Below are 12,213 nucleotides of genomic sequence, written 5' to 3'. Positions count from 1 at the left end.
GAAATAAAAATAAAAATTAGCTGGGCATGGTGGTGTGCACGTGTAGTCTCACCTGCTTGGGAGGCTGAGTCAGAAGGACTGCTCACGCCCAGGAGTTCAAGGCTGCGGTGAGCTATGATTGCGCCTGTGAATAACCCCTGCACTCTAGCCTGGACAACGTAGTGAGACCCCATCTCTATTAAGAAAATAATAAGAAATAAGAAATTAAAAAGGCAGGCTGGGCGCGGTGGCTCACACCTGTAATCCCAGCACTTTGGGAGGCTGAGGTGGGTGGATCACCTGAGGCCAGAAGTTCGAGACCAGCCTGGCCAACATGGTGAAACCCCATCTCTACTAAAAATACAAAAGTTAGTTGGACATGGTGGCAGGTACCTGTAGTCCCAGCTACTGCAGAGGCTGAGGCTTGAACCTGGGAGGCAGAGGTTGCAGTGAGCCGAGATTGCGCCACTGCACTCTGGCCTGGGCAACAGAGTAAGACTCAGTCTCAAAAAAAAAAAAAATTGAAAAAAAAAAGACAGTCTAATCCACCTTTCAGGTCAATCTAAAAAGTAGAAAAATCTTTTATTATTCCTTCATCTAACATACAGTTATTGAGTGCCTATGAGTGCCAGAATGGGAACTCTCGCATCTGAGAACACAGCAGTGAGCAAGGCCAAACCCTATGTTTCCAGTGGTGTGAGGCCAGCTTCCCTTTAATTTTCATTCACCAAGCCTAGCTCTACAACAAATAACAACTTAAAAATCAGCTGGGAGTGGTGGTGGCCCGTGTAGTCCCAGCTACTCAATAGGCTGAGGTGGGAGGATCACTTGAGCCCAGGACTTAGAGACTGCAATGAGCTGTGATCGCACCACTGTACTTAGAGCAAGACAGAAGCAGTCTGCTGTCTCCTGTATACACTGGCCCTTCAGATATTTGAAGACGTCTGACCTCTCCAAACTGAATATTCCCAGTTCCTTTAACTATTTCTTGGGTGATGTGATTCATAACTATATACTTTATCATTTTATCCAAGGGATACATAAAATATAAACAATTTACCTATACAAAAAGAGGAAAATAAAACCAGCTAATAATCCTACTAGTCCATCTGATTCTTTCTTTTCTTTCTTTCTTTTCCTTTCTTTTTCTTTTTCTTTCCTTTCTTTCTTTCTTTGCTTCTCTCCTTATCTTTCTCTTTCTCTTTCCTTCTTTCCTTCCTTCCTTCCTTCCTTTCTTTCTCTTTCTCTCTCTCTCTCTTTCCTTCCTTCCTTCCTGTCTTTCTTTCTTTCTTTTTCTTTTTCTTTGACAGAGTCCCACTCTGTCGCCCAGGCTAGAGTGCAGTGGTGCTATCTCAGCTTACTGCAGCTTCCGCCTCCTGGGTTCAAGCAGTTCTCGTGCCTCAGCCTCCCAAATAGCCGGGATTACAGACACATACCACCATGCCCAGCTAATTTTTGTATTTTTGGTAGAGACGGGGTTTCACCATGTTGGCCAGGCTCGTCCTGAACTCCTGACCTCAAATGATCCGCCTGCTTCAGCCTCCCAAAGTGCTGGGATTACAGGTGTGAGCTACCACGCCCAACCCAGATATTAGGTTGTTTATAACATTTCACCAGGAAAAGCAGTATGACAGTTTACTCCCTTGCAGCTAGATCTTTGTACAAAGCTACATTTATTTCCTTATGTGAAAACCCCCAAAACAGAATTGGCTGGGTGTGTGCAAGGATTTCTACTTTTCCAAGGTTTTGGATAATATATTTCTAATTGCCCTTCCAAGAGTACCAGGTGATGGTGTGGTCATAAAGCCCAGCCCATTGTGGTCATGCTGCTCTGGAAGGGCTTCAGTCTGCAGTCATCCCTCCACACGTGGCACCAAGTCCGGGTGCCATCCTGCAGGGCTTCTGTTCCCCTCACCTGCTCCTGAACCTTGTTTACTTTGTGTGGAGCAAGAGTTCTTGCGCGACACTTACAAGGCCACCATGGTACTAAGAGGTGTAGAGTGCCTTAGTCGTGCTTTTCGCTTGGTTGCCTTGGCTGTGTATAACCTGTGCTTTCTCCCTCTGTTTAGACCTGGGGCTAGGTGTGCTTAAGGCTAAAGAGGCTGACGAAGGAGGAAGGGCCACCTCGGGGAGTGCCAGGAAAGGAAAGCGGCAGCACAGTTCCCCTCAAAACCCACTTCTGGACTGCAGCCTGTGCGGGAAGGTGTTCAGCAGCGCCAGTTCTCTGAGCAAGCACTACCTGACACACAGCCAGGAAAGGAAGCACGTCTGCAAAATCTGCAGCAAGGCCTTTAAGCGCCAGGACCACCTGTATGTGGGAGTCTGGTCAGAAAAACGTCTGTTCAGGGGCTGGGGGTGGGGACATGTTCCTGGGTCTTCTTCCTATTCTCCCAGATCAACCTGTCTCGTCCTCTGTTGGGTTTTCCAGACGTGTATTACCTCTGCTCAGCCGCAGCCACAGCCACTCCATGCTTTTTTTTTTTTTTGTCTGTCATCCGGGCTGGAGTGTAGTGGCATGATCTCGGCTCACTGCAACCTCCGCCTCCCGGGTTCAAGTGATTCTTCTGCCTCAGCCTCCTGAGTAGCTGGGATTACAAGCGCCCACCACCACACCCAGCTAATTTTTGTATTATTTTTAGTAGAGACAGGGTTTCACCATGTTGGCCAGGCTGATCTTGAACTCCTGACCTCAAGTGATCCTTCCGCCTTGGCCTCCCAAAGTTCTGGGATTACAGGTGTGAGCCACCGTGCCCAGCCCACTCCGTTCTTCTCACACCATCAGAGCGCAGGGAAGAGAGTGGGCGCTGCTGTCCCAGCCCCTAAATTCACGCCTGTGAGGAAGCCCCTGCTTCTGTTTGCAGATGGGCCGCTTGTGGGTTAAAAACGCCTAACAGCTGGCTCCTGAGTCAATTGTGTCATGGGAGGAGTTGGGCTAACTTTATAGAGCTATGTCCTGAGTCTCTGGTAGGTGTCTGAGGAAAACGGATCCGTGTTATCTGTGTTTTGGGATAGCACGAGACAGGAAAGATGAGACGCCTGCTTGTAGAACATGACAATGGAGCATTAACCCTTGTTTTTCTTTTTTCTTTTTTTTTTTTTTTGAGACGGAGTCTTGCTCTGTCACCCAGGCTGGAGTGCAGTGGCACGATCTCGGCTCACTACAACCTTCACCTCCCAGGTTCAAGCGATTCTCCTGCCTCAGCCTCCGGAGCAGCTGGGACTACAGGCGCATGCCACCCCGCCCAGCTAATTTTTGTATTTTTAGTGGAGATGGGGTTTCACCATATTGGCCAGGCTGGTCTCAAACTCCTGACCTTGTGATCCACCTGCCTCAGCCTCCCAAAGTGCTGGGATTACAAGTGTGAGCCACCACACCCGGCCCCAGCTTTTTCTTTTTTTTTCTTTTTTAAAAAACTCATTCTTTTCCTTTTAACTTTTGACTTAAAAAGTGTCAGGAGCAAAATTTCCTTTTTTTTTTTTTTTGGACAGTCTTGCTCTGTCACTCAGGCTGGAGTGCAGAGGTGTGATCTCAGCTCACTGCAGCCTCTGCCTCCTGGGTTCAAGTGATTTTCCTGCCTCCTCATCTTGAGTAGCTAGGACTACAGGCATGCACTACCATGCCTGGCTAATTTTTGTATTTTTAGTAGAGACAGGATTTCTCAAGTGATCTGCGTGACTCGGCCTCCCCAAAGTGCTGGGATTACAGGTGTGAGCCACCGCTTAATGTCTTGGAAATGATAAGCTTGTCTTGCCTGTAGGGGAAAGAAAGACACATGTTTTTCAAACCAGGAGACCTGCAAGTGGGAGATGAAAGTACTTAGCATTCTTACGGGGCTCCTCCCTTTCACAAGGGGCTTTGACTAATCCATCTTTCATCTTATCCTCTCACCCACACCTACCCCAGGAAAAGGAGCCAATTTGCTCATGTCACAAGTTGGTAATAGCTGGGGGTAGAACTTAGGTCTCCTGATTCCCTCTCTTTTGCTTCCCTCAGACAGAGGCCAAGGGTGAGCCTTTGGGGAAAGACTTTATGATTTAGTCCACATAGACTAGGACTGTCCAGAGCAGGGCTGTTGGGGGCCCAGAGGGTGATGTACTCCTCTGCTTATATTTATAATGTGTTAATGCAGAGGTAGGTGTGATGCAATACATATTTACATGCATTTCTGTTTGCAGAAACTATAGGCACATTTGGCTGTTTGGCTCTATAATGTTTCTATGGATTGGGCCTCTGTAAATTGGCTTCTTTGCTGTGGGGTTTCCAGGTAGCATCTTCTTAGGGGTCTCCTACGGTAAGGCACAGATTCCTTTGTTAAAGGAAGGATCGTCCCCAAGTTAGCATCTCCTCCAGTCTATTCTGCAGAATTCTGGTTCTCAGGAATGCTAATAGGGGCTTTTTGAAAACAAAACCAAAAACAGTTCTCTGGGCAAATAAGTTTGAGAGACACTGAAAGTTAAACAGGTCTCTCTCTGTGTGGCTTTTACATTTGCTACTGTGTGCCGGGTACAGTGGCTCACGCCTGTAATCTCAGCACTTTGGGAGGCCAAGGCAGGCAGATCACTTGAGGGTCAGGAGTTCGAGACCAGCTTGCCCAACAAGGCAAAACCCCGTCTCTACTAAAAATACAAAAATTAGCTGGGCGTGGTGGCACGCACCTGTAGTCCCAGCTACTTGGAGGCTGAGGCACAAGAATCGCTTGAACCTGGGGGGCAGAGTTGCAGTGAGCCGAGATCGTGCCATTGCACTCCAGCCTGGGTGACAGAGCACGACTCCGTCTCAAAAACAAAAAATTAATTAATTAAATTTGCTACTGTGCATTGTGAACCTCCAAGGAGTGAATGGTGTTTTTTCAAAACTTATTTATTAGCTGTGCCAAAGTCCTTGAGGAGCAACTCTGGAGGTTTTTGTGTTCCTTGGGAACCCACTCTGGGGAAATCTGATCTGGCCTCAGTGGATTTTTTTATTTGCATTTTTTAAAATTTTATTTATTTGTTTGTTTATTTATTTATTGAGATAGAGTCTCACTCTGTCGCCCAGGCTGGAGTGCAGTGGTGCGATCTCGGCTCACTGCAATGCACTTCATCTCCTGGGTACAAGTGATTCTCTTGCCTCAGCTTCCCCAGTAGCTGGGATTACTGGCATGTGCCACTACACCCAGCTAAATTTTTTGTATTTTTAGTAGAGACGGGTTTTACCATGTTGGCCAGGCTGGTCTCAAACTCCTGACCTCAAGTGATCCACTCACCTCGGCCTCCCAAAGTGCTGGGATTACAGGCATGAGCCACTGTGCCCCGCTGGTTTTTTTTTTTTTTTTTTTTACTTTTCTGTAAGGGGTTTGCTTAAAGGTGAGGGGAGAGGAACTCCCCTGCCAGATGGCTTTGACCGAAGCAGGGTTTGCTGGGTGGTCTTTCCTCGTGGGGGCTGAGTACAATTTCTGAATTGTGGTGCAACTGTACCACAGACTTTTGGGGGCCACCAGGGTCCTACAGCAGAAAGCCCGGTCCCAGGTGCCCCGGTGACGCCCCTGCTTGTGTCTGGCTCCAGGACCGGGCACATGCTCACCCATCAGAAGACAAAGCCCTTCGTGTGCATCGAGCAGGGCTGCAGCAAGAGCTACTGCGACTACCGCTCTCTGCGCCGGCACTACGAGGTCCATCACGGCCTGTGCATCCTGAAGGAAGCCCCCCCGGAGGAAGAGGCCTGCGGGGACTCCTCCCACGCCCACGAGTCGGCCGGCCAGCCGCCCCCCAGCAGCCTGCGGTCCCTGGTGCCCCCAGAGGCCAGGTCCCCCGGCTCCCTCCTGCCCCACCGGGACCTCCTGCGCCGCATCGTGAGTAGCATCGTCCACCAGAAGACCCCTTCTCCTGGCCCAGCCCCGGCGGGGGCTTCAGACAGCGAAGGGAGGAACACTGCCTGTCCCTGCCCCACCTCATCGGGGTCCTCGTCCTGCACCCCAGCCGGCCCCCACGCGGCCCCAGCAGCGCTGGACACCGAGCTTCCCGAGGAGCCTCGCCTCCCACAGAAAGAGCCGGCCACTGACATGTTCACAGCCCCTAATTCCAGGGCCGCCGAGAACGGCGCCCCCAACCCGCCAGAGCCGGAGCCAGATACCGCGCTGCTCCAGGCCCGGTCCACCGCGGAGTGCTGGCCCGAGGGCGGCTCCGTGCCTGCCTGCCTGCCTCTCTTCCGAGGCCAGACGGTCCCTGCCAGTTCCCAGCCATCGAGCCACAGCTTCCAGTGGCTCCGGAACCTGCCGGGCTGTCCCAAAAGCAAAGGCAACAACGTGTTTGTTGTCCACAAGCCCTCGGCCGTGCCCTCGCGGGAGGGCTCCGAGTCTGGCCCGGGACCCAGCAGCGGAAGCCCCTCGGAGGAGTCCCCGCCCGGCCCCGGCGGCGGCCTGGAGGATGCTCTGCCCTTCCCTGCCGCGCTCCTCAGGGTCCCCGCGGAGGCCCCGAGCGACCCCAGGTCGGCCAGCGGGGAAGATGACCCCTGCGCCCCCAAGAAGGTCAAGGTCGACTGCGACTCCTTCCTGTGCCAGAACCCCGGGGAGCCCGGCCTCCAGGAGGCCCAGAAGGCAGGCGGGCTCCCTGCGGATGCCTCACCGCTCTTCCGCCAGCTCTTCCTCAAGTCTCAGGAACCTCTTGTGAGCCACGAGCAGATGCAGGTGTTCCAGATGATCACCAAGTCCCAGCGGATCTTCTCCCATGCCCAGGTGGCAGCAGCCTCCTCCCAGCTCCCTGCGCCCGAGGGCAAACCAGCCGCCCTGAGGCCGCTGCAGGGGCCGTGGCCGCAGCAGCCCCCGCCACTGGCTCCTGCTGTGGACTCTCTCCACGCCGGCCCTGGAAACCCCGAGGCAGAGGGCTCCCCAGCCCGCAGGAGAAAAACCACACCCGGGGTTCCCAGAGAGGCCTCCCCCGGCAGCACGAGACGAGACGCAAAGGGGGGACTGAAAGTGGCCGCGGTTCCAACGCCCCTTGCAGCACCGTCTCTGGACCCTTCCAGGAATCCAGACATCTCTTCTCTGGCCAAGCAGCTGCGATCCTCTAAAGGGACCTTGGACCTGGAGGACATCTTCCCCTCCACAGGCCAACGGCAGACCCAGTTAGGTGGGGAGGAGCCACCAGGAGCCTCGCTGCCAGGGAAGCAGGCCCCAGCCGAGAATGGCGCGGCTTCAAGGATCACAAAAGGTGAAAAGGGCCCAGCCTGCTCCCGGGGTGGAGGCTACCGGCTCTTGGGCAACCCCAGGGCCCCGCGATTCTCCGGCTTCCGGAAAGAGAAGGCGAAGATGGATATGTGCTGTGCGGCTTCTCCGAGCCAGGTAGCCATGGCCTCCTTCTCATCGGCCGGCCCCCCGGCAGATCCCTCCAAGTCCAAGCTGACAATATTCAGCAGAATCCAGGTACCAGCTCTCTCTCACGTGGCCTGACCAGAGTGGAGTGAGTTTCCTTTGCATTTGTTAGTTGTCCAGGCATTTTATTTCATTTCAGAGAGTCCCCAGATGCAATTTTACAGAGGAAGGAATTAAGGTTCCGAAAGATTGTGGTTTTCCCCACTAAAAAAAAAAAGACCAGAATGAGGCCAGGTGAGGTGGCTTATGCCTGTAATCCCAGCCCTTTGGGATGGGAGGCTGAAGTGGGGAGACTGCTTGAGCTCAGGAGTTCGAGATCAGCCTAGGCAACATGGCGAAACCCAGTCTCTACCAAAATTTTTAAAAAGTAGCTGGGCGTGGTGGCACACGCCTGTGGTCCCAGCTACTCGAGAGGCTGAGGTGGGGGAGAATCGCTTGAACCTGGAAGATGGAGGTTTCAGTGAGCTGAGATTGTGTCTCTGCACTCCAGCCTGGGCAACAGAGCAAGACCCTGTCTTAAAAAAAAAAAAAGATCTACATGAGGATATCCCAGAGCTGTTCAAAACACTGTTATCTCACGAAGCCTTTTTTGCTTTTTTTTTTTTCTCTTGTTTCCCTTTGGATTTGCCTTTTTAGAATCTTCAGAGGATATGAAGGTAGATGCTCTCTTTCCTTTAAAGATTCCTGCTTGAAATGGCCATGTGTTTTCTGATTGTGAGTCTTGGTTTCCACGAGCACAAGTGGGCACCTGCATCGTGCCCCACACTTAAGCACATTGATAATTATTCACTGGTTCCTCCAGACGTTGTGTTTGGAGGGCCTGGTCCAAAGAGCTCATCCAGGTCTCCTGACTCCAGGTCCAACCTGGGCAACATGGCGAAACCCTGTCTCTACCAAAATTTAAAAAAATTAGTTGGGCATGGTGGTGCACGCCTGTGGTCCCAGCTACTCAGGAGGATGAGTAGCTTCCCATCATACCACAGCTACCTCATTTTTGTTTTGTTAACATCTTTATTATTCAGGTGCCAAATAATGCACCATTTTATTTTTTATATATTTTTTAGAGATGGGGGGGTCTCGCTATGTTGCCCAGCCTGGTCTTGAACCCCTGGGTTCAAGCAATCCTCTCATCTCGGCCTCCTAAAGTGTTGGGATTACAGGCATGAGCCACCATGCCCAGCCAAATCCACCACTTTATTTTATTTTTTAAATTTATTTTATTTATTTATTTATGATGGAGTCTCTGTCGCCCAGGCTGGAATGCAGTGGTGCTATCTCAGCTCATTGCAACCTCCGCCTCCTGGGTTCAAGCAGTTCTCTGCCTCGGCCTCCGAGTAGCTGGGATTACAGGCATGCGCCACCACGTCTGGCTAATTTTTGTGTGTTTAGTAGAGACGAGGTTTCACCATCTTGGCCAGGCTGGTCTTGAACTCCTGACCTCGTGATCCACCCGCCTCAGCCTCCCAAAGTGCTGAGATTACAGGTGTGAGCCACTGTGCCTGGCCAAATTTATTTTTGAGACGGAGTCTCTCACTCTGTTGCCCAGGCTGGAGTATAGTGGTGCAATCTTGGCTTACTGCAGCCTCTGCCTCCCAAGTTCAAGCAATTCTCCTGCCTGGGCCTTCCAAGTAGCTGGGATTACAGGCACACATCACCATGCCCAGCTAATTTTTGTATTTTTAGTAGAGCCAGGGTGTCACTGTGTTGGCCAGGCTGGTCTTTCCTGACCTCAGGTGATCTGCTTGCCTCGGCCTCCCAAAGTGCTGAGATTACAGGCATGAGTCATGGTGCCTGGCCTGAATACACCATTTTAAAGTGTAGCATTGGGTAATTTGTAGTATATTCACAAGATCGTGCAACCATCCCCACTCTTTGCCAGAACAGTTTCATCTCCCCAAAAGGAACCCCACATTTCTTAGTTGTCACCCACAATCTCGCCCTCCCCCCAGGGCCTGGCAGCCACGAGTCTCCTTTCTGTCTCTGTGGATGTGTCTGTTCTGGACATTGCATATGAGTGGAATCATGCACTCTGTGGCATTTGTATCTGGCTTCCTTCACTCAGCGTGACGTTTTCCAGGCTCATCCGTGGGGTGGCAAACGGCAGAGCTGCATTCCTTTCCATGACTGAGTGATCCTCTGTTGGATGGATAAGGCCGCGTTTTATTTGTCTGTTCATCAGTGGATGGACATTTGGGTTGTTTCCACTTTTTGGCTATTTTGAATATAGTGCTCCTGTGAATATTCACCCATGTACAAATTTTTATGGGGATTTATGTTCTAGGAGTAGAATCGCCAGGTCGTACAGCAGCTCTCTGTTTTAGGTCTGAGGAACTACTAGGCTGTTTTGCTTGTTTCCTCTTCCCACCCACAGTGTATGAGGGCTCCACATTCTCCATGTCCTCACTAACACTTGTTATTGTCCGTGGTTTGTTTAAATTATAACTACCCTGGCGGGTGTGAAGCAGTATCTCATTGTGGTTTTGATTTGTATTTCCCCGTGGCTGCTGACGTTGAACACCTTTCTGTGTTCTTATTGGCCATCTGTGTATCTTTCTAGAAGAAATGTCTGTTCAGGTCCTTTGCTTATTTTTTAAAATCAAATTACTATTTTTTGAGTTCTCTATATATTCTGGATGCAAGACCCTTATCTGACACGTGACTTGCAAATATTCTCTCATTTTGTGGTCTGTCTTTTCACTTTATTTATGATACCATTTGCAGGACAAAAGTTTTTATTTTTTATTTTTTATTTTTTTTTGAGACAGGGTCTCACTGTCACTCAGGCTGGAGTGAAGTTGTACGATCATGGCTCACTGCAACCTTGAACTCCTGGGCTCAAGTGATTCTCCCACCTCAGCCTCCTGAGTCGCTGGGACCTCAGGCCCACGCCAGTATGCCAGGCCAATTTTTGTATTTTTTGTAGAGACGGGGTTTCGCCATGTTGCCCAGGCTGGTCTCAAACTCCTGGGCTGAAGCAATCCTCCCACCTCGGCCTCCCAAAGTCCTGGGATCACAGGCATGAGCCACCACTCCTGGCTAAAAGTTTTACATTTTGATGAAGTCTAATTTGTCTGTTTTGCTTTGGTGTCTTATCTAAGAAACCACTGTCTAATCCAAGGTCATGAAGATTTACTCTGATGTTTTCTTCTGAAAGTCTGTAATTTGAGCTCTTCTTGCCTCTTCATTTTGGATGTGTTGGTTCAGATGCATTTTCATCTTCAGGGTGGAAACATCTACAGGCTCCCCCATCCGGTGAAGGAAGAGAACGTGGCAGGCAGAGGGTAAGTTAAGAAGCCCCCGATCCTGCATGCACCCTGACAGGAGTCCTCTGGCCTTCCTGTGCCGGCCCTGGACAAGTGAGTGGGGAGGATGCTTTCAGTTCTAATGGGATTAGAGTACAGCCTCCATTTTATAGGGTTTATCAAGAGTAGTCAGGCTGGACGCGGTGGCTCACGCCTGTAATCCCAGCACTTCAGGAGGCTGAGGCAGGGGGATCATTTGAGGTCAGAAATTCGAGACCAGCCTGGCCAACATGGTGAAACTCTGTCTCTACTAGAAATATAAAAATTAGCCACGTATATTGGCACACACCTGTAATCTTAGCTACTTGGGAGGCTGAGGCACGAAAATCACTTGAACCCAGGAGGTGGAGGTTACAGTGAGCCGAGATGGTGCCACCGCACTCCAGTCTGGGCAACAGAGTGAGACTCCATCTCCAAAAAAAAAAAAAGTCAGTGGATTGGAGTTATAGACAAAAAAGAAAAAAAACAACAAAAAATCAGTGATCAAGGACAGAGTCCTAATCTCCCACTCTTCTTTCCTGCCATGTCCCACAGTAACCAGCAAAATGGCAGTCCCACAGACTGGACGAAGCCCAGGAGCACTTTTGTCTGCAAGAACTGCAGCCAGATGTTTTATACGGAGAAAGGGCTGAGCAGCCACATGTGTTTTCACAGCGACCAGTGGCCGTCACCTCGAGGGAAGCAGGAACCGCAGGTGAAGGGGAACGACCAGTGGCTTGGTGGTTACTGGGTTTCTGGCAGGCCTGTGGGGAGTAAACGAGACTGGTGTCACTTATCTCAGGATGGGGACGTCACTCTGGGTCGGGGGCTGGACTCAGGCTGTGTGGCTCTCCAGGGGCGGCAGGCCATTGCCATGGGCTGCAGCAGCTCTCCAGCTTGGTCCATGCCACAGACTCACTGCTGTTTTCTATGACAGCTTTTTTTGCTGAAGCAGCTCTTCCTTTCCCTACCTACCTTATCTCTTAAAGAGCCATCTCTTCTCTTCTGTGTTTAGGTGTTTGGCACAGAGTTTTGCAAGCCGCTAAGACAGGTGCTGAGGCCAGAAGGGGACAGGCATAGTCCCCCAGGAGCCAAGAAGCCCTTGGACCCCACAGCTGCAGCCCCTTTGGTGGTCCCCCAATCGATCCCCGTGGTTCCAGTGACCCGACACATAGGGAGCATGGCCATGGTGGGTGCTTGTCGGTCTGCCTCCTTCCTGCCACTGCCCCCAGCTGCTGGGGGAAGCCGTAGGAAAAACCCAAACCAGATACCACAGAAAATCTTTGACTCCAGGCTGGACGTGGTGGCTCATGCCTGTAATCCCAGCACTTTGGGAGGCTGAGGCGGGTGGATTGCCTGAGCTCAGGTATTCGAGACCAGCCTGGGCAACATGGTGAAACCCTGTGTCTACTAAAAATACAAAAAAATTAGCTGGGCATGGTGGCAGGCACCTGTAAACCCAGCTACTCGGGAGGCTGAGGCCCGAGAATCACTTGAACCCAGGAAGGAGAGGTTGCAGTGAGCTGAGATCACACCACTGCACTCTAGCCTGGGTAACAGAGTGAGACTCTGTCTCAAAAAAAAAAAAAAGAAAATCTTGATCC

The 12,213-nt window shown here is 51.0% G+C and overlaps 1 protein-coding gene across 8 annotated transcripts in view; it reads left to right on the top strand.

The window, feature by feature from the left end:
• ZNF541 (zinc finger protein 541) overlaps positions 1-12,213 on the top strand; it is a 52,766-nt gene that overhangs the window by 21,926 nt on the left and 18,627 nt on the right. For 5 of the 8 annotated variants that reach the window (XM_063800801.1, XM_016936348.3, XM_054674193.2 and 2 more), the window contains exons 4-8: positions 2,049-2,289; positions 5,525-7,379; positions 10,551-10,609; positions 11,165-11,324; positions 11,625-11,798. In XM_063800801.1, coding sequence (XP_063656871.1) covers positions 2,049-2,289; positions 5,525-7,379; positions 10,551-10,609; positions 11,165-11,324; positions 11,625-11,798 — 2,489 coding nt within the window. Of the gene's footprint in view, positions 1-1,823; positions 1,963-2,048; positions 2,290-5,524; positions 7,380-10,550; positions 10,610-11,164; positions 11,325-11,624; positions 11,799-12,213 lie in introns of those variants that run through there. The other 3 variants (XM_063800802.1, XM_054674194.2, XM_054674196.2) reach the window with 2 other exon arrangements.

Source organism: Pan troglodytes, chromosome 20, assembly GCF_028858775.2.
Source record: "Pan troglodytes isolate AG18354 chromosome 20, NHGRI_mPanTro3-v2.0_pri, whole genome shotgun sequence".
Taxonomy (NCBI): domain Eukaryota; kingdom Metazoa; phylum Chordata; class Mammalia; order Primates; family Hominidae; genus Pan; species Pan troglodytes.
Note: the sequence above shows the minus strand (reverse complement) of the source record. Positions and strands in the feature narration are given on the sequence as shown.